Source organism: Hypanus sabinus, chromosome 29 (assembly GCF_030144855.1).
Source record: "Hypanus sabinus isolate sHypSab1 chromosome 29, sHypSab1.hap1, whole genome shotgun sequence".
NCBI classification, from domain to species: Eukaryota; Metazoa; Chordata; class Chondrichthyes; order Myliobatiformes; family Dasyatidae; genus Hypanus; species Hypanus sabinus.
The window spans coordinates 17,750,531-17,771,979 of record NC_082734.1 but is presented as its reverse complement, the minus strand read 5'-3'; the positions used below and the strand labels follow the sequence as shown (position 1 = coordinate 17,771,979).

Genomic DNA, 21,449 nt, shown 5'->3' with positions numbered 1-21,449 from the left:
GAAAATGAAGGGATACGGGGAGAAGACAGGAGATTGGGGGTGGGAGGAAAATTGGATCAGCCATGATGAACTAGCGGAACAGGCTCAATGGGCCAAATGGCCCAATTCTGCCCCTGTATCTTATGGTTTTATGGCCATGTGCACACTCGATGGTACACATTTCTTCCCCGATCCCAACAAAGTGTCTTGGCCCGAGATGTCAACTCTTTATTTCCCTCCATAGATGCTGCCCGACCTTCTGAATTCCTGCAGCATTTTGTGTGTGTGTTGCTCAAGAGTTCCAGCATCTACAGAGTCCCTCGTGTCTCTGACACTAACAGTTAGTAGTGTACCACTGTGGGGCTGAAATGGAAAACCATGTCAATAAAAACTTGGTTCCGACGCGAACTCCTGTGACAAAAATTACTTCCCGTGTGACTTTCCCTTTGCTAAGTTACTCAGTAAAGCAAACACTGAACCAGAGACTGACACACCACACACACCGTCTCTGTTTCAGTCCCACAGATGGAAGTCTGTGACCGTGAGACAATGAATGATTTTATTGGAAAAAAAGATGTGAGAGATCTCACCAAACTGGTGGAAAACATTCACCACACCCTCAGTTGTGGAAGCAGCAGCAGAATATGTTCAAAACTGAGCATTTAAAAGTCATCGGGAAACACGGACGCGTCTGGAGTAGAGGACTGAAATGTCCCACAGCCTTAGAATACGGTGATTAACAGAGAACGGCCCACATCCCTGGAACACAGCACTGGAGAACGGTCCCACATCCTCAAAGTGTCAGAGTTCCACGTTTAACCGTGATGTCTGTGTGCAGTTTACACATTCTCTCTGACCAGGTTTCTTTCCACATCCCTCTGCCGAGCGGGTTGGTGGGTTAATTGGTCGCTGTAAATTGGCCTTGGTATAGTTGAGGGGTAAAATCTGGGGCGGATATAAGAATGCGGGGAGAATAAAAAATGTGATTAGTGTAGTGTAGTGTAGTGATTAGTCCAGGGCCTTTTTGTGTGCAGTAGTTGTGCCCATGAGGAAGATTAATTTCTACACCCAGTTTTTACTTGGGATTTTCTTAATCCGCTATACGACTTCTGTGATGATGAGTGTGACCATTTGCCCGAGGTTTTAAAGGGAGGCCCCACACAAAAACAACCAGGGGATTTGAAAGGTTCTCAATCCACCGCATACAGTGCAGCAGATACTGAGTCCTCCCTCTGTTTCTACCCTATGTGCAGAAACACGGATCTGCACTGATCTCTTATGTCCTGGATTCCTGACCCTGCTCCATAGAGTGCTTGATATTCCGGGGGTGAGGTGAGTTCACACTGTTTTCCGTTCACTTCTATAACGTGAGGGTGGAGTGACATCGTCTGTTATTTTCAACGTGCCCCTATGCTCTCCAAAATGTGGAGAGTGCCAGTTTACCATTTGGCTCAAGGTCAAGGGGAACTCTCAGACCCAGAGTAGAGAGATCAGGGAGAATTCCCACACCTAGAGTGCAGAGGTCAGTGGGAATTCTCAGACCCAAAGAGCAGAGATCAGGGAGATCTCTCAGACCCAGAGTACAGAGATTGATGTGGAAACATGTCAACAGAAACCACCCATCAGTAACACTCCCAATACCCACACAATGCAGCGTTCAGTGATTGTGACACGGACTAGAACATGGAACTAAATGGGGGAAACGCCATAGCATCAGCATACAGGCCTGAACAGAGAGTACCTCCACAGGCAGTAAACCGTCACCTCCTCCAAACACAGAGTGGGAGGGCAGACTGCGGAGGAGGGTCCACGACTGATTCTGGTAGGTGGATTTCACTGGATCTTCTGCTGGGGGCTGCCCGAGTGAGGGCGCAGTGCCCGGAGAGCAGGGACGTGGACCTGCAGCAGATCGAAGTACTACACAGGCCACCTCTGGAAACTGTGACACAGGAGGCAAGAACAGATTCCAACAACACAACCAATGTCTGTACAACAGGGATTCCCTGTGACAGGACAACAGTCTCATCACAGGAGACATAAATACGAGCATTAATCCAATTATAGGCAACCTACTTTGGTCTTATTTAACAATAAGGGTTTCCAGAAGAATTCTATTCATCGTCGAAGAGTTTCTCTCCGTTTTCCTCCTCCTCTTCTGCATCGGGATAAAGGTCCTTCGGACTGTAGTTCAGCATGGTTTTGGTCAGGTCCACCTCGATTGGAAACACGTCCGCGTCCTTCAAGACGGCGTAACACTCGTCGTAGTACTTGGACATGGCGGAGACGAAGCGCTGGAGCTGGAACACGATGTCCTGAACTGTGAATGGGAAGAGGTGGTTACCAGACTCGACAGAGAGAATTTCTAATTCCTTTGTTTCTTTTTAAAAATCTCTGGCCAGTTCCCATCTCCACAAATGCTGCTCGACTCGCAGGACTGTTACTCCACACTCACAGTTTCAGCTTGTTGCCAGTCTGTCCTTCCTCCGGACAGATTAGTTGCCGTTAAGAAGCATCTCTGGCCAACACTGATCTTTGTCACCCACACTCAATGTTCTAACAACAGCTTCCTCCCCCCCCCCCCCCACCCACTGCCACTATCATATTTCTGAATGCTCCAGGAGCCCACTACCTCACAATTGCACTATGCATTTATTTAAAATTACAGTAATTTTCATATCTTGCACTGTACTGCTGCCACAAGTTTCACGATATACGTCAGTGATTATAAATATCATTCAGATCCTGTCTTCCCCTCACATCTCACCCTATCCCATCCCAGATTCTCTTCACCTTTAACTGTACCCGGTTTTCTATACTTGCCCTGTTCTTCAGTTCCCTGACCGGAGAGGTTGACTCCCGGATGCTGACTGACTTGCAGTGTGTTTTGAGCATTCTCTGATTCCAACATCTGTACATTTTTTTATATTTTGCTGGTAATTTTCATTATGATTCATGATAGTGGCCTCTAATCACTGCAACCCTTTGCCATCTTTGTGGGGGCCCTTGTTGCTCGTTACAGCTACTTTATCTTTGCTATTTCGTTAAAAGACTTCACTGTGATTAGTTGAGTATCTGTCTCGTTGGGAGTTTCTGTATTTGCACTCCGATTCAATTACACCTGATGTAAAGATACCTCAATCACACCTGGGACAACACTGCCACACCTGGAACAGAATCATCACACATGGGATAGCATAGTCACACCTGGGACAGAATCGTCACACCTGACAAAGCACCTGATCCCAAGCCCTCTTGACCTGGAACACACAAAGCCGCCAAAAACAACCCCAAACCATGGCGTGTGCGGCACAGAAAGTTAAAACCAACCATGTTTTTGGTCCAGTAGTTCGATCTTCTCCAGGACATCCTTCCTCATCTTGGCAAATCGCGTTCTGGCTTCCTGCCGACAGCGGAGAATCAGGCGATACTCATAGTTTCCAGTGCCGACCCGGTACAGGGGCTCCTGAAGGGCCTGGTGTGGGGCAAAGAGGAAGGTTGTGTGGTCAGAACTCCTGACATTGCTGAGAGCAGCACATACCGTCGGCAGTGTGGGGGGGTGGGGGGGGGAATGGCTCCAATGGCCTCGTGTCAACACACAACCCCAGGAGAATAATCCATTCCCTGTACCAGGAATCCCTTCTCCTTTCCAGCCGCAGCTGAACCCATTCATGATCATGCTGCAAGTGGCCATAATCGCCAGTTAAAGCCAATCCAAAGTGTGTCAGAAGCCCCTGTCCACCTGGTATCTTCCCCTCAAACCACCCCCGCTCCAACCCACTGACTTGCCGGCCCTCTGAACAGCTGCCTACCAACCTTTTCCAGTCGCAACAATTGTGGAAGGTGACAGGGAGCTGCCCAGTCTGTCATTGTACCCCGATCAATTGATCTCAGGGCATTGCCCTGCCCGGCTGCCCACAACCACCAACCCACCAGCCCCCTGCCATCACTCACAATGCAGCTGTACTCCTCATCGTCCATCTCCTTCACCTTCAGACAGTAAGACTGTGCGGAACAAGAGAGAGAGGTTACAGATCAAGGCAGCTGCTGCCAAGGGGTTTAAACCAGCATTCCAATCACTTCCAAGCAAGACGAGGTAGCCAACACGATTAACATTTGTACACCCCCTCAGCAAAGGCCAGTGGTTGACATGGGGACGTGAAGTGGGGTGGAAATGTACACTTTAGTGACATACCGGTAAAAACCAATGGGGCGAGGTTTCTGGAAGTGGGATGGGCAAATCCCATCTGGGCAGATGGCAGAGTGAGGTTTGGTTAATTAGTCCAGCACATCTGACTTTGAAACGATGGTACACCAGGTCACCGCAGGCACTTGCCAGGGTTAACGTGGTCGGCGAGGTCGCAACTGGCTCTAGATACAACTCAAAGTTGGCTGAACAACTCCAGCCCTGGGCAGGGTCCACAGTGCTGTCAGGGACCCAGCTGCCCCTGTCTTGGGCTCTCACTATCTGGGATATTTCCTCTGGATCTTCCCCTCTGTCCTGGGCTCTCACTGTCTGGGACATTTCTTCTGAACTGTTCCTTGTCCTGGGCCATCTACTCTGGATCATCCCTTGGCCTGGGCCCTCACCGTATTGGATCTCTTCTCTGGATTATCCTCCGTTTTGGCGGTGCATCATCTCCGTCTGGGCCATCTCGTCCAGGCCCTCAGTGTCTGGAACTTCTCCTCTGAAAGCTCTGACAAAACCCAATGCTGCCAGTGCAGTCAGTGGCTCCTGAGTGTTGCTGGTAACAATTGATGGGATGGATCTGTGCTCAATCAATGAATCCAGCAGAGTGTGACGGGACGTTGTGGAGGTGGATTCACTCTGTGTCTGAACACGGGATTGTCTGATGGGACAGTATGGAGTATTGCTGGTAACATTTGATGGGATGGATCTGTGCTCAATCCTCCACCGTGACCACTTTTTCCCAAGGGTGGAAGCAAGTAGGGAGAATGTGGGACTTGGGATACAGGGGCTGGGCAGGTGGGAGAGTGGTGTCTGGAACAGAGGCAGAGGAGTACCTAGAGAAGAGGAGAGGCAGTGAGGATCTATAGTTCTGGAGTCAGTGTGGGGGGTGGGGGGGGAGACAGAGTCCAGTACAGATATTCAGACAAGCAGAGGACCTCACAGTAACACCCTCAATCCAGGTCATGAAGTGACACCGCTGACCGGGAAGACTGGTCGAGGAGCTGGTAGCTTGGCAAAGTGTGGTTCTTGTATACGTTAGTGTTTCTTCCCACCACCCATTCCCGTCACTGTCCAAGGACTTGCTCTGACCAGCCCGCGTGCTGTTAGTGCGTGAAGTTCATCACCCCGCCGACGTCCTCTCCTCCAGCAGCTGCAACGTCAGGACGTCATCCCAACAGAGAAGGCCCCCGCCCACCGCTCTGTAATCGTAGTCCCGTCAACCAGGCGGGGAGTGCGGGCTCTCTGATGTTGGTACCGCAGCCCTGGCCAAGATACGCGACTTCAGGCCAAGGACACTGTAGCGGATAAAGCAACTGGGCTTGGAGGCAGGCCAGAGGAGGTTCACCAGGTAGATTCTGGAGACGAGGAGGTTGGTCTATGTAGAGAGATTTCAGTCACCGGGGACTATATTCACTGGAATTCAAAAGAATGAGGAGGGACCTTATAGAAATATACAACAAGTATGAAAGGAATAAATAAGATAGAGGCAGGAAAGTTGTTTCCACTGGTAAATTATACTAGAATTAGGGGACATTTATTTCTTTATTGACATCAAGTGCAGAACAGGCCCTTCCTCCCCTCAAGCGTGCTGCCCAGCAATCTCCATGATTTAACCCTAGCCTAATCATGGGACAATTTATAATGACCAATTCACCTACCAACCGGTACATCATTGGACTGTGGGAGGAAACCCACACGGTCATGGGGAGAACGTACAAACCCTTACAGAGAGCGACGGGATTCGAACCCGGGTCTCTGGTAATGTAAAGCCTTGTGCTAACCACAACGCTACCATGCCAGCCATAGCCTCAAGGCTTGGTGTAATTGATCTAGGATTGAGATGAAGAGGTACTTTTTACAGAGAGCAAGGAATCTGTGGAATTCTCTGCCCAGGGAAGATATATTTAAGACATAACCGGATAGAGTCTTGCGTAGCGGGGAAATTAAGGGTTACGGGGAAAAGGCAGGTAGTTGGAGCTGAGTCCATGGCCGGATCAGCCAGGATCTTATTGAATGGTGGAGCAGGCTCAACGGGTCAATTCCTGCTCCGATTGATGATCAGCTTCAGTCCGGCTCCTCTGACAGCCGGGCACACCCTTGTTACCACCTCTTTAACAGCGTGACGCTCCCTCACTCCTAACAGTGTGGTATTTCTTGAGTTCTGTTTCCCCTTCAGGGCTGGACCCATGACAGTGGAGGGCAGAGATCTGTTGTGAAGCCTTGGACAGGGCTGTCAGAGGCATGGGCCGGTGACCTGCTTGCCCTTGGGTCAAGAGCACTTGGCCATCGCTGTTCAGTTGCATGGGGGTGACAGAGACCTACCGCAGCCAGTAGCTCCTCAGCACCCAGTTCTCCAGCTTGCAGGAGACAAAAGAGATCAGATGTAGAGAACGCAACTAGGTCCTTTGCAACGCTCATTTCAATTTCAAAGCAGAGTCCATTTCTAACAACTCGTGTTCCATTAAACCAGAAAAAAATGGGCCAGAATGAAGTTTAGTTAGGACGAGAAGGGAGGTGGGAGTAGCTGGGGTTAGGATGAGAAGGAAAGTGGGATTAGCTGGGGTTAAGACGAGAAGGGAGGTGGGAGTAGCTGGGGTTAGGATGAGAAGGAAAGTGGGATTAGCTGGGGTTAGGATGAGAAGGAAAGTGGGATTAGCTGGAGTTAGGATGAGAAGGAAAGTGGGATTAGCTGGAGTTAGGATGAGAAGGAAAGAGGGATTAGCTGGAGTTAGGATGAGAAGGAAAGTGGGATTAGCTGGGGTTAGGATAAGAAGGGAGGAGGGACTAGCTGGGGTCAGGGCTGAGGGGTTGCTATCCAAAGAAGGTTTTGCCAAGTACGTACCAAATATTCAAACTTGACATCGAGGTATTTTTTGATGGTGAGTTTAGTGTCAGGAATGGCCTTGTTGAGGTACGTATTCAGGTCGCTGAGCATCTGCAAGTGGAAATGTCAGCCATTACTCAGTGAGAAAGAACAAATCGGGTGGCTTGGTGGCTCAGCGTCTCCACTTCTCCACCTGACCATTTCAAAGTGGATCTGAACCCACTTTGTAGCGGTGTCTTCGCTGAGCAAAGGGACACATTACCGCCGTGCGCTGCCGAGGCAGGGACTTACCGGCTTCACCGTCTTCAGGAGTCGGATGCCAAACTTCTCGATGCTCCGGTGAGCATCTGCGAATTTGACAAAGGCCTCGCTGGCAGAGGGCTGCGGCTCCCTCACCCCGATGATGGAAAACACGTCGCCGAACGCTGAAACGGACCAAAACACGGGTGAGAGTGCCAGCCTGAATGACAGCAGCCACACCTCACAGCTCATCCAGATTAACCTCCCAGTCTATCCTAACCACCCCCCGCCCGGCTCCTGCCCAAAAACAAATCTATCCAACTTCTTCACTCACGACCGTGGAACAAGCTGACAGATAAAAGAATTCAGTTGTAACATTTAAGGGAAGCTTGGTTAGATTCATGGCTGGGATAGATTTTGAGAGACGTGGTCTGGGTGCAGGTAGATGTTACAAGGTAGAAGATTGGGTTAGCATGGCCTAAATGGGCCGAAGAGCCTGTTTCTGTGCTGTAGGAATCCATGTCCTTGGAGCTTGGTGTTTAGTTTAAAACAACGCACCATATACACCTTTCCCTGGCTCCCGGTCCACAGGAAGCATCTTCCAGATTTTAGTTTCTAATCGTCATCACCCAGTCCCTGGGGCAGGCAAAGGACACAACTCTCCCATTATAATGTACACAGTACTCACCTGCGTTAGCTCAGGGAGGGAGGTTAGGGGATAAATGAACCAGGCTGAAAGGGTGAACCTCCTTCCCCTGTTTCTAGTGAAGATCAGAGCTCTGAGCTGCAGCACAACACGTCCTGCCAGCCCAGGCCAAGTTGCCGATGAACGGGTCTTACCTCGGTGTGTCTGTGACAGCTCGAAAAACGCCCTCAGCAGTCTCTTTGTATGTTCCATCAGTCCTGCCACACGTTGGGAAGGGGAAAATGTTTTAGCACTTCGAACACAAAGCTGTTAAAGCCTTTCCTGAGTGTGGGAACAGTGAACCTCATAAACAGGCTCTGCCCTTGCTCCCTGCTGTTCCTCACACAGACAAGTAAGGGCTCTCACACATCCACCTTGCATGCACTTACACCCAACTTGCCCTGCATATCCAACCCTCAGTCTTCACCTCTACACACACACAGCCAGCCCCTTGCCTGCATATACACCCAGAACTCAATTGTACACACGCCAATCCTCGCTTGTACACACATCAGTCCTTGCCTACACACACACAGACCAGCCCTTGCCTGAATACCACACACAGACCTGTCCTTGTCTGTACGTGTACACACACACGCATCCTCACTAATGGAGATGGGACTCCACCGATCTCGAGCCCCACACACCTTTGCACTCGCACCCTTCACTCATTCCACTCCCACATCTATCCTACTTCCTGACATCCACACTCCCTGCGTCCACCCCAGAACCTGACAACCACATCCACAGTCCCCAAACCCAGGGCCCACCCGCACCCCCAGCCCATGCCACCTCACTACCGCAACCTCCACACCCAAAACCCTATTCCACCGCACCTCTTCAACACATCGCTGCTGTGATAACCTTCCAACGATCACGGCTTTCTAGCCACCCAGTCCCCTGCCACATCACCCTGAGACAGTCTCACCCCCGCTCCTCGGCCCTACCACCCCGCCACTCCCACCCCCCTCACCTTTGTACAGCTCCGCCGTTCTCTCCAGTTCCTCCAGTTTCTTCACAAGCCCGTCTGGAAGAAAGGCCATCCTGTGAATTATTGGCGCCAGGTTTCACTTCCACAAACCCTGGTCTCAGCCCTGTTAACTCTGACCTCTGACCCTGAACAAACCTACATTCCTCGATGAGCCCCGAATAAACTCATAGTATCCTTCTCCTTTTAAACCCCGTCTCCCTCTCCCACCAAACTCTAGTCATCACTCCTTGCTTACCCCAAATAAAACCCCACCTCATCCCTCAGAACCCCACAGGTTAGAAGGTTGGACCAGGTAGTGGAGCTATACTTGAACAGGCACAGGTGTAATGGGCTGAATGGCCTCGTTTTGTCACTGAACCCTTAACAACCACCCTCCCTCGTGAGGAGCCCTCTGTTTGTCGGAGTCAGCCATAGATATTGCGACCCAGCTGTCTACACGATACACAAGCCTGGGCAGTAAGGTATGGAAAGCAAGCTGTTGCCCATGTAGCGGGCTCCCCCTCTCTACACAGCTGATGAACCCAAAGGAACGACAGAGATCGATACAGTTTGGCACCAGCAACATCACAGGAGTTGCCAGTCAGCATTGAACTCAACGTAGGACTGTCCGAGGGACTCCAGCCCTGGATTCTTCCTCGGGGTTTCATCCCGAAGCCTTCCCCACAAGTGGGTGCAGCCATAGGGCAGCGTAAGTTTGAGATCAGAGTTTTCCTTCTCCTAGTCCAGCTGCCCCGTCTGCCCGAAGGTGCCAGCAACCCGCCTTTGCCCCTTCTCCTGTCGGTAGAGATGGGTTTAGTAGCTGAGCCACGCTTGAAGGCCAGCAGGTGGACTTGGCTGTCAGAGGCTACTGAAACACACACCAACGGGAGCATTAATAGGTCATGGGAGCTGATCCCCATTACCACACAACTCCACCCACAGGCACTATCAAGCATAAGGAGCCCACCCTCCCTTACCCCTCCCCAATTAAAGCCCGGCCGCACTCTCAGATATCAATAGACTTTGGCATATAATGGGATCGGTGCAGGTAGGTGGTGCTGAGGTAAAAAATCGGTAACAATCTTACTGAATGTTGGAACAGGTACAAGGGGCCGAATAGCCTGGGTCTGCCCCTGTTTCCAACGTGCTCGTGTCATGTGTCGACACTGAATAAATCCCCCGCCTGTCCCCTGAATGCTGCCCCACACTCACCGTTGCACAGGATGGCCCGGCTCAGGCCCAGAGCGTCGGCTGTACCAGAGCTCATGTTCTCCACCAGCCGGTGCTTCACCTTCTTCAGAACTGTAAAAGGCAGCACAGACCGTCACCCTGAAGCAATGTCAGCACCCCGTCGTCTCGTTCCTGCCGGATGTGGGCTCCATGCCAGGAATACTGAGGAGAACTAAACTGTCCGGGGAAGAATTTGCCCACTGACTGCCACTGAACCTGTGGCATTTAGCAGAATTACACCCCCTCCTCATCCCTGTACCTCATCTTGTCCCACCTCCTTCACTCAGAAACAATACACTGCTTCACGAACGCAGGCCGACAGTTCTCCGTGAGGGAGGCCCATGGATCTCACTGAGTATCAGGGAACAGAGGTGAGGAGGAATTTCTTCATCCAAAGCGGTGAAGCTGTGGGATTCATTGGGTCATAGAACGCTACAGCACAGAAACGGGGCTTTCAGCCCATCTATGTGCTGAATTGTTACTCTGCTTAGTTCCCTTGACTCACACCTGGATCACGGCCCTCCATACCTCTACCAACCATGTGCCTATCCAAACTTCCTTTAAATGCTGAAATCAAACCCGCACTCACCACTTCCACTGCAGCTCATTCCACTCTCCGATTAATGAAGCTCCCCCACCCAGGTTCCCCTTAAATATTTCAGCTTTCACCCTTAGACCCGACCTCTGGTTCTAGTCTCATCCAACCTCAGCGGAAAAAGAGTGTTTGCATTTTCCCTATCTATACCCCTCATAACTTCTCATACCTAATGCAACATGAGACTGCAGATAATTTGAACACAATTACTTAAATACACCCCATCTGCTGATCAAGCGATATACAAGTAAATTGGGATTTCCACAGACGGCTGTGGAGGCCAAGTCATTGGGTATATTTAAAGAGGAGCTTGATAGATTCCTGGTTATGGGAAGGAGGCAGGAGAATAGATTTGGGAGAGAATACAAATTAGCCATAACCGAATGGTGGAGCAGACTCGATGGGTTGAATGGGCTAATTCTGCTCCTATGTCATATGGTCTTAATGGTCTAACTCAAAAATATGGGTTTCTTAGGGAAGGATACAGTCAAATCCAATTCAGAACGAGCAATAGAGGGAAACAAAAGGCAAAATAGACTGAGAAGTAAATATAAAATACTAATAATTTCCAACAATAATTTATTTCACATAGGAATGACAATATAGAGTTTAAATCAGGGTTTCCCAACCTTTTTGTAATGCCATGATCATTAACAGAGGGGTCTGTGGACCCTCTGGTCTAAATGGTTCTGTATCCAAGCCAGAATCTGCACGAATGGTCCCAAGCCCAGCTTCAAAAGGAGGGTTTGGCATGAGGTCGGCAACCCCATCCCATAATAACCCGGTGCTCTAGAAACACCGACGGAAGCTCTAAAGGCCTCGTCCCTGGGAGAGGAAGGATCTGCGACGCACCTTGAAAGACTGGCCCAGGGCAGGCCAGAAGACTTTGGTGGGCCGCTGTCAGAGGCCGATGCCCCAGCAGGGGTGATGGGCTTCAGAAGAAGATCCTCACAGTTACAGCATCTCTGCACGATCAGTTAAAAACCCCGATCTTTCTGCCAGGAGTTTCAACAGGAACAGGAACGGTCACCCTACCCGGAGGGAAATATCAACAACAACAGGCCGCCTCCTCAGATCGAGGAGTAGGAGGAGCTCGGTGGGGCAGTTGTGGGTCCCAGACGATGCCGGGGGTGATGGTGCGTAGGGAAACACTGAGGGGAACGAGGGGGTAAACATCAGCTTACGAGACAGGTAAGACTACTTACCGATGTCTAAGGTTTTCCCTTGCTTTGGATCAGCCTGGAGTTTGTTGTAATGAATTGTAACTTCTCCCTTTCAGGACATTAAAAGGAGAGTTCAAAAAAATAAATTGTTTAATTAGCTCAAAACCACAGTTCATCATGAGAAACAGAGGAGATTCTACAGATGCTAGAAAGCCCAAGTAACACACACACAAAATGCTGGAGGAGGCCACACACCGGCACGTCGGAACAGGAATGGAAATCAGAATTAAAAACGTCGACTGTTTATTTATTTCCATAGAGGCTGCCTGACCTGCTGAGTTCCTCCAGCATCTCGTGCGTGTTACTCTGGATTTCCAGAATCTGTGTAACTTCTTGAGTTTTTGAAATGCTGGAGAAGCTCAGCAGGTCAGCAGTATCTACAGAGAGGAATGAAGTGTCGACGATTCGGTCCGAGACACTTCATCAGGTCCGGAGAGGAGGGGGGTGGGGGAGGGGGAAGGAGTACAAGCTGGAAGGAGGTAGATGAATCCCAGTGAGGAGGGGGTGCTGGGTGTGACGGGAAGGGGGGGGGAATTAAATGGAAAACATGGAGGTGATAGGTGGAAGTAGCTGAAGAAGGAATCTGATAATAATAAGTGCTTTATTGATCCTGAGTGGATAATTGGATAGGAAAGGTGAGTGGACCATGGGAGAAAGGGAAGGGGGAGGCACAACAGAGAGGTGATGCAGAAAGGAAGGGGTGAGAGGGCAGCAGAGGAGACCACGGTGTGACCTGTCGGAATGGGAGTAAAATGGCTGGCCGCTGGGAAATCGCCTCAGTTGCAGATGGAGCGAAGGCACTCGACAAAGCGGTCCCCCAATCTACTTCGGGTCTCATCGAGGTTGGGTGAGACCCGACGTAGCACTGGATACAGTGGATGACCCTGACGGGTTTGCAGATGAACTTTTTCCTCACCTGGAAGAATGGTTTGGGGTTTATCGTTCCCATGTGTCACCTCCCAGCTTTTCACTTCATTCCTCCCCCACCCCCACCTTCTGGAGGAGCTCAACAGGCCAGGCTGAGATCCTCCAGCAATTTGTGAGCGTTGCTCAGCGTTCCCCACATCTGCAGCATCTCTTGCGTCACCTCTCCAACCCTCGGTCCCGAGGTAGAGGTTTCGACTTGAAACATTGATGATTTCTTCCCTCCTACTAACGTTCCTCCCACAGGGAGACTCTAAATTCAAGGGAGCTGCGCTGAGCCTCAGCAAACGCTGGCCCGGCCTCACCTGGAGTGGTGTGGTCAGTTCTGCTCACCCAGAAGGAATCGGATGAAATGGGGATATCAATGTGTGGCGAAGCAGACTCGATGGGCCAAATGGCCTACTTCTGCTCCTATATCTTTTGGTCTTACGGTCAAATGATCTTACTGAAGGGATGGAATAAGCTCAAAGGGCCGAATGGCTCATTCTTTCCAACAGGCAGTCTCCGGTTCCATGTCAATTTTTGGTCTGTTATGGGGATCGCTGCTGCAGTAATGGACGTAATTAAATTCAGACTGCGCTCTCTCCCATTCACACGGCCTCACCCACCTCCTGTACCAACCACTCCCTCCCTCTGTGGCACTACCCTCTACTATCCCACCCCAACCAACCCCACTCCCATGCAGAATGCAGCACTTCACCCTGTTCACTTCCTCTTCACCCCCCCTCCCCTGCCGTGAGACCCTCTTCCCTCTGACCTTCACAGCCTGGATCATCTTGGCCACTTCCACTTTCGTCTTCCCTTTGACGGACTTCCCGGTCACGCCGATGATCTCGTCGCCCGCAGCCAGCGTCCCATCCAGGGCAGCGGGAGTGTTATCGAAAACCTGCCGGCAGAGACACGGGTCACGGGGTCAGAATTCACCCGTAGATCCAGACTGGGAGCGGCAACAAGAGCACTGGAACGTGGATTAGCAGCGGAGGGTGCGGGCAGAGCAGAAGTGGAGTCACCCCCAGCACAAGCAATCCTCTCCTCCGGCACTGAGACCCAGAGGGGCTTCAGACCTCTGTAAACGCGCAGCAAACCCCTCTTACCTCGACTCCAGTCACCTTACATATAAAATGGCCTGATGTGTCCTCAGTTGACAATCAGCCCAACAATGTAACATATTCACCAGTAGAACTGTACAGCACAGGCCATTCGGCCCACAATGTTGTACTGAACCAGAACCACCCAAACTCTAGTCCCTCCTACCACGTCCCTATCCCTCCATCCTCCTCACATCCATGTGCCTATCCAAAAGCCTCTAAAGTATTTGCCTCCACCACCATACCAGAAAGCACATTCCAGGCATCCACCACTTACCCCTCACACCTACCCCCTCTCTCCTTCAATACGCCAATAATAAGCCAAGGACAGTATTCCCACTGTGGATTCAGGGACGCATTCCCTGAGTAAATAATTACCCTTCCCACCAGGTCAGCTGTGGGCTGCCCCTACAATGCAGGGGAGAAGTATTCAGTCTGAGACACTATCCTAGTGTAAGCTGGGCTTTGGAGAGTCTGTCTGAAGCAGTGAGCCCCCTTAGACTCACCTCTCTGTAGCCCGAAGAGATATTGTAGTAGGCCTCCGTTAGTCTCGATAGACCATGGATTTGCACCTTGGAAAGTATCCAGGGCGCAAGCCTGGGCAAGGTTTTTTTTTAATGGAAGACCAGCAGTTGCCCAAGCTGCAAGTCTCCCCTCTCCACGCCACCAATGTTGTCCAAGAGAAGGGCATCAGGACCCATACAGCTTGGCACCAGTGTCGTCGCAGAGCAATGTGTGGTTAAGTGCCTTGCTCCAGGACACACACGCAGCCTCAGCCAAGGTTCGAACCAGCGACCTTCAGATAACCAGACGAACACCTTAACCACTTGGCCACGTGCCACACCCGAAGAGATTAATGCAGAATGAGCGAATGGAGGGCCAGAGTCAGCTACAGCAAATGTCCAGAAACACAAAGGGGAGGGAAATGTTTAATGCTGCAGGTGGGAAAGAGAGTGAACTAAGCTTCAGCCGGGCAAGTCTGCAAACAGAATTCCTTTAAATTCCCAGAGACCCAACCCCAATGGAGAAGTGGGCAAATGAGGAAACCAAATGGGGCACCACGGCAGTGCAGTGCTTCTGCAGTTGGATTTCAGAGTTTGACTCCAACGCCCTCTGTAAAAAGTTTGTATGCTCTTCGAGTGTGCTTGTGGGTTTTCCTGCCACAGTCTAAAGACGTCCTGGTTAGTAGGTAAATTGTCCTGGGGTTAAATCGGTGGGTTACTGGAGACGGGCATGGTAGAGGGTGCCTTTCACTGCAGCGAGAAACAGGTTACTTTCTGTACAATGAGGGCGTCTCACCTGCACAATGTACAAACAGGGGCAGTACTGGGCACCTCCGCCGATGCTGATGCCAATTAAATTCTGAGAGTCCTTTTTAAGCGTCACAGTCCCAGGCACGGTTGGAATTCCCCTGCAACAGTTGACATTTTTGTAACATGCTTAAGATATTAAAATTTCATTTCACTGGATACAGCTATGATATTAACCTTCTGAATCAGTGGGTGACACCCACACCCTCTCCGGTCAATGGGTGACACCCACACCCTCTCCGGTCAATGGGTGACGCCCACACCCCTCCAGTCAATGGGTGACACCCACACCCTCTCCGGTCAATGGGTGACGCCCACACCCTCTCCGGTCAATGGGTGACGCCCACACCCTCTCCGGTCAATGGGTGACACCCCATTGGGTCCCCCCGCCAATGAATATTGACTCAGTGACAGTATGATGAGGTTTGCTCTCTCTCCTGAGACGAACTTGGGAAGGATCAAACTCAGTCATGTGCAAATTTTCCAGGAATTGGACACAGGGAAAGCAGCAGAGAGGAAGAGGGAGAGGGAGTGGATGTGGGAGGAGGGAGGGCCTGATCTGAAAATCAAAGGATCGGCTGGGAATCTAAAATCAAAACAGAAAGCTGGAAACATTCAGCGGGTCAGGCAGCGTCTGTGGAGAGTGAAGCAGAGTGAATATTTCAGCTCAGTCAGAAGTGGGAATAAGAGAGAGAAGAGATGGTTTCTTGCCGCCAAGAAGGAGGAGGGATAGACAGGTCAGCCACAGGAAATGTGATGGGCCGAGGCCAGATATGCCATGGGGGTGAGTCATGGGGTCCAGAGGGTTAAGGACCAGTTTGAGAGGGACTACCCTTCTTGCTGTGTGCTCGGTGTGGCTCACAGCAGGGCAGGCAGAGAGAAAATTATCATTGTGGTAACCGGCTGAGTCACTGCAGAAATGGCTGATTCAGGTAAACAAAGTTGGAAAATTCAATTTTGAGCCCAGAAAGCTGCAATATTTTTATATTAAAAAAATAAAATTCACTCATCTCAATAAAAAATACCAAAGAAAAGAGTGCAAAACTTTGACATTCAGTATGTTAACTGCTTTTTTTTTGAAATACCATAAGATAAAGGTGCAGAATTAGGCCATTTGGCCCATCGAGTCTGCTCTGCCATTTCATCATGGCTGATCCATTTTCCCTCTCAGCCCCAATCTCCTGCCTCCTTCCCCCCCACCCCCCCCGTATCCCTTCATCGGCGAGAGAGGCAGGGGGAGAGGGGGGAGAGAGAGACTGACCGACCCCAGGCATGCCTGTAGATCAGAAAGTGAAGGCTATAACAGGCCCACACAGGAGACAAGGCACTTCACTGGGCCTCACTCTAAGTGTGTAGAGTAGGAATAGATGAAAACTCCTGCAAAGCCATCACCCAACCTGAGTTTGGTCAACCTAGTTTAGTAGAACTATCTTTTCCACTTGGCCAGTGACCTTAAAGGCTCCCATTCTCTTTTTAAAGCACCAAATGGCTTTTAGAGCATGGTTTGTTTGTTATGTGTTGTGTCAAATGACGCAGCCAATCACGGTCTTGACCATGATTGTTCTTGGCAAATTTTTCTACAGAATTGTTTTGCCATTCCCACTTTCTGGGCAGTGTCTTCACAAGACGGGTGACCCCAGCCATTATCAATACTCTTCAGAGATTGTCTGCCTGGCGTCAGTGGTCGCATACCAGGTCTGCTCATACGACCATCCACCACCTGCTCCCATGGATTCATGTAACCCTGATCAGGGGCTAAGCAGGTACCACACCTTGTCCAAAGGTGACCTACAGGCTAGCAGAGGGAGACCTATCTCCACCTCTCCAGCCAATTTAAAGCAGCAAATCGCTCCCAGGCTCTTTTTAAAGCACCAAAACCTCTCTCTGATTGGTCAGGTTCAAGGGTTCCTATTGGATGGGCTCCATCGATATCAGCAGGTCCACCAACACAGACCACATAAAAGCTTATCTGAGGCGGGGATGCCCCAAAATGGACTGAACATGCAAGACTAACCACGAGGCTTGAGGTGGTCTAACTGGTGTACATGAGGCCCTCATGAGGAGTTAGTTGTTTTCTATTGATCGAGTGCCTGTCTATTGATCGAGTGGGTTGTCTATTGATCGAGTGCCTGTCTATTGATCGAGTGCCTGTCTATTGATCGAGTGCCTGTCTATTGATCGAGTGCCTGTCTATTGATCGAGTGCCTGTCTATTGATCGAGTGGGTTGTCTATTGATCGAGTGGGTTGTCTATTGATCGAGTGCCTGTCTAAAGCGCCTGTTAAATGAGTCCAATCTACACTGATTACAGGAAGTGCCAGACAGGAACCTCAGCAGAACAGCTTGGTGTGCACCCAAGGCTCACTGGACTATCGGCAGGTGAACTATACAACTCCAGGCTGTCTCAAAGCAGTGGGATTTGCTTTCAGCAGTTGGGTTAAGGCACCGTCACTGGTCACGTTCAGTTACGGACGGATTATAAACGTGAGCTTGCGACAGCCCACCCCAAACACGAGCAACGGACAGTTACTAAAGTCTTGGATCGCTCAAAGTGATGATTACTCACAACTTATCTTCTTCGATTTCAAAATCCATGTCACCGAACATGACGGCCGGCTGCTCGAAAAAATCCTGCCGCTGCTCCTGGTCTCTGTAAAGTACATTTAGTCAGTGGGGCCTGTCGTACCTGCTCACCAGCAATAACTGCATTCCCATTGTATCTGTAACATCGCAAATGATCCCGAGGAACCTCACAAGAAAACGGGCAATCATTCTGATACTGAGATGTCCGAAAGCTCAGTGCCAGACTCTATTAAAAGAGAAATGAGACGCAGAGAGGTGTAGAATGGAAAATCAAGCAGCCAGGGCCTCGGCAACTAAAGGCAGAAAGAGGTGGGATGGCAGGAAAGAGCAGGAAAGTGACAATATCGAGGTTGAGGTTTGGGCACACGGGGTTAAATCGTACATTGTTTTAATGTAGAAACACAGTAATGGGAGATTTGAGTATTGTAATCAACAAGAAATGGTTGAGCACGGACTGGTGAGGTGTCCAAGACATAATCAAGAGAGGGGATGGTTGATTTTAAAGTTATCACATAATAAAATGCAGCATCAACAATATTGTGCAGAAAAGATCACAGGATTATTGATGTAAACATATAGTGCAGTTCCTTAACAATGCAGGTCTTTTTTTTTATAGATTTGATACAAATACTAATACAGTACTGTATATTAGATTCAGCTGTCCCAAGCCACACTCCAGTTCAGGAGGTGGCAGTAACACGCCGTAAAGCTTCAGGAAAACGAGGAGGAGGTCAGGATGCCGGGGTGCTGCAATTCAGACTGAATGTGTACTGGGTGCCAGGGTGGGAATGAGATTCAGACTGGATGCCGGAATTGAAGGGGAGCAGGGAAGTGCAGCACCTGAGGGAGTCGGAGAGATAACCTGAGGGGTGGGGACTGCAGTAATGGACTGAAAATGCCGGACCTGAACTTAACCAGAAGACAAATCATCAGCGAGCAAAGGGCAACAAGCAGAACTATAGTGAAATGTTAGGATACTGGAAGCATAACACAGGAACAGAATTAGGCCAATCAGCCCATCGAATCTTCTCCACCATTCCATCATGGCTGGTTTATTATCCCTCTCAACCCCATTCCTCTATATTTTCTCTGTAGCCTTTGACACCCTGATTAACCAAGAATTTATCAACCTCCGCTTTAAGTATACCCACCGACTTGGGCTCCACAGCCATCTGTGGCAGTGAATTCCACCGATTCACTGCCCTCTGGCTAAAGAAGTTCCTCCAATCTCTGTTCTAAGGGGACGGCCCTCTCTCTTCCTAGACTCAGCCACAAAGGAAACGTCCTCTCCATCCAGGACTTTCAATATTCGATAGGTTTCAATGAGATCCCTCCTCACTCTTCTAAACCCCTGTGAGTGAAGGCACAGAGCCCTCAAACACTCCCCTTACATTAACCCCTTCATTCCCAGAGATTGACAGATGTCTGACAGAAGGTGGGAGACCAGCCAGGAATCGTTGTCTAGAAGTTAACCAAGACATAGCTGAGGGTTTGAGTCACCACTGATTGAAACCAGAGGCAGGGCCGGGCAGTATCTCGGGTGAAAATGAGTGTCAGGGCAATGTGTCGATGAGAGATCAGAGTTTATCTTAGGATTAGTCTGGTTGAGACCACAGCAGGGCCAAGGGAGATGGAGTCTGAAGAACAGAAGCATTGTCTTTGGGCTTCCTAATATTTAGTTGGAGAATGCTGATCGGAACTGAGTGTTAAGACAACAGCAATAAAAACAATTAGTGGTAATGGAGGAGTGGAGAGATGGGAGTGAGGGGTTAGGATAGGGAGAGAATGGGGCGAGGGAAGGGATGGGGAGAGAGATGGAAAGAGGAGGTGGGAGATGGAGGACTGGCCACCATGATGGTGTTGTAGGGTAACGTAACCGGTGGGAATGTAAGGGTTAATGTTTGAGGGCTCTGGGTCTGCACTCTCTGGGGTTTAGAAGAGTGAGGAGGGATCACACTGAAACCCATTGACATTGAATTGAGGTTCACTTTAAGGGGCTGGTGATTGCATGAAGATGTTTTCACCCCACTTTGCGTTCAGTGTTTGGACTACAATAAATGAGCTGTTGCAGTTATTCTTAAACATACGCCTGACACTGTTTTATTTGTTACAACCTACTACATCACTGAGGGGCAGAATGCAGAGGAGGAGGACATAAATGGGTTAATGTTCCACTCATCAGCCCAACATATGTGTCAGATTTAGAAAGACACAGCACGAAACAAGCCCTTCGGCCCACTGAATCCATGTTGACCACCCAGCAGCATCTTTACATAATCCTGTGCTTACTATTTCCTCTAAACATTGACATGCCTACATTCAGAGAGGCAAGAAAGTTGCAAAAGTCAGTAAAAGGTAGGGCTGCAATATTGTGACTGGAATCAAAATGTCACAGAGTCACTGGGTTATAGAGCACAACCACCAGCCCTCGGAGTCCATTCTGGCCATCCAACACCCATGTATATTGACTTTGTATTAAATCCAATTTATTTCCCTCCCCCCACCTTCGGCCTCCCCCAGATAATGTCACTCACCCACACACTCTGGATCCCAGATGTTTAGATTACAGGCTCTGGACCTCAGTTCCTGAGTGGCAGATCCCTGGACACAAGCAAGAGATCCGAGCCCCCTCAGCGGACCCCACGGCGTTAACTTCACCTGATTCACCGATGCTGTTCCAATGTTGTCTTAGATGACGTCACCTACGTGGCAAATTGTCCCCTCACATCCTCTTCCGCCAGGATGACCCGGAACCAATCGCCTGCGGAGAAAACTTCAGAGTCTCATTTTTGCTGCTGCCATCTTTAGTACTGGCGGAAGGCTGCTGCGCTTGCGCAGTGATATAACGAGGTGCCACTAAACTGGTTACTCATCCCGGTTCGGGCTCTTTCCTCCAGGTTGAATCATGTCGGGCGCCGGAGAAATTAAGGTCCCAGCCCTGTCCCCTTACACTAGTCTCCAACCTGTCGGCACCGAATCAGTATACAGGAGGGTTGTTTCAGGAAAGCAGTATCCATCATCAGGGACCCCCACCACCATGCTCTCTTCTCGCTGTTGCCATGAGGAAGAAGGTACAAGAACCTCAGGACCCACACCACCAGCTTCGGGAACAGTCACTACCCCTTAACCATCAGGCTCTTGGACCAGAGGAGATAACTTCACTCAACTTCAATCGTCCCAACACTGAACTGTTCCCACTTTCAAGGTTCTACAGCTCAAGCTCTTCTTTTTAAATTATTTCCCCCACCTTTTTTTTGTATTTGCAGAGTCTGTCGTCTCTTGCACATTGGTCGCCCAGATTCGATTGCTTCTTTGTATTTACCCAAACTCACCAAAATAATCTCAGGGTTAGTTTACGGTGACGAGTACTTTGATAATAAATTTACTTTGAACCTCATCCATCCCCATCTGCCTCCTCCCCCTCCGCACCTCAACTTACATCATTCCTCCCCATTATCACAGAACAGCATAGCACTGTACAGGCCATTCAGCCCATGATATTATGCTGATCTTGCAGAGAAGACTGATGCAAATACTTCTAACCCATCTACCACCTTCTTGTTTCCCCATTATCCCCAGATTCCCTTTCTAGCTGGGTTAATTGGTGGTA

General features: G+C 49.9%; 1 protein-coding gene across 2 annotated transcripts; it reads right to left on the bottom strand.

The window, feature by feature from the left end:
• Positions 1 to 486: 486 nt before the first annotated feature.
• Positions 487 to 20,556, bottom strand: pick1 (protein interacting with prkca 1). 2 transcript variants are annotated; one of them, XM_059953834.1, is made up of 14 exons: positions 20,374 to 20,556; positions 17,823 to 17,906; positions 15,247 to 15,358; positions 13,617 to 13,745; positions 11,918 to 11,984; positions 10,100 to 10,189; positions 8,891 to 8,944; positions 8,073 to 8,135; positions 7,284 to 7,417; positions 7,011 to 7,103; positions 3,931 to 3,981; positions 3,307 to 3,451; positions 2,053 to 2,296; positions 487 to 924 (listed from the first exon to the last, which is right to left on the bottom strand). In XM_059953834.1, exons 2-13 carry the CDS (start codon positions 17,861 to 17,863, stop codon positions 2,091 to 2,093), a joined length of 1,185 nt encoding a protein of 394 aa, XP_059809817.1. In that variant the 5' UTR covers positions 17,864 to 17,906; positions 20,374 to 20,556; the 3' UTR covers positions 487 to 924; positions 2,053 to 2,090. The 2 variants fall into 2 exon arrangements, with proteins under 2 accessions (XP_059809817.1, XP_059809816.1); XM_059953833.1 differs by having other exon boundaries at positions 487 to 2,296; positions 20,374 to 20,555.
• Positions 20,557 to 21,449: the final 893 nt, after the last annotated feature.

Coding starts and splice junctions, on each gene's coding strand:
- pick1 (XM_059953834.1), bottom strand. CDS start 17,863: ATGTTCGGTGACATGGATTTTGAAATCGAAGAAGATAAGTT. Junction 8,945..10,099: donor CCGGGCCATCCTGTGCAACG/GTGAGTGTGGGG, acceptor CCTTTCTTCCAG/ACGGGCTTGTGAAGAAACTG. Junction 3,982..7,010: donor ATGTCAAGTTTGAATATTTG/GTACGTACTTGG, acceptor TGTTCCGCACAG/TCTTACTGTCTGAAGGTGAA.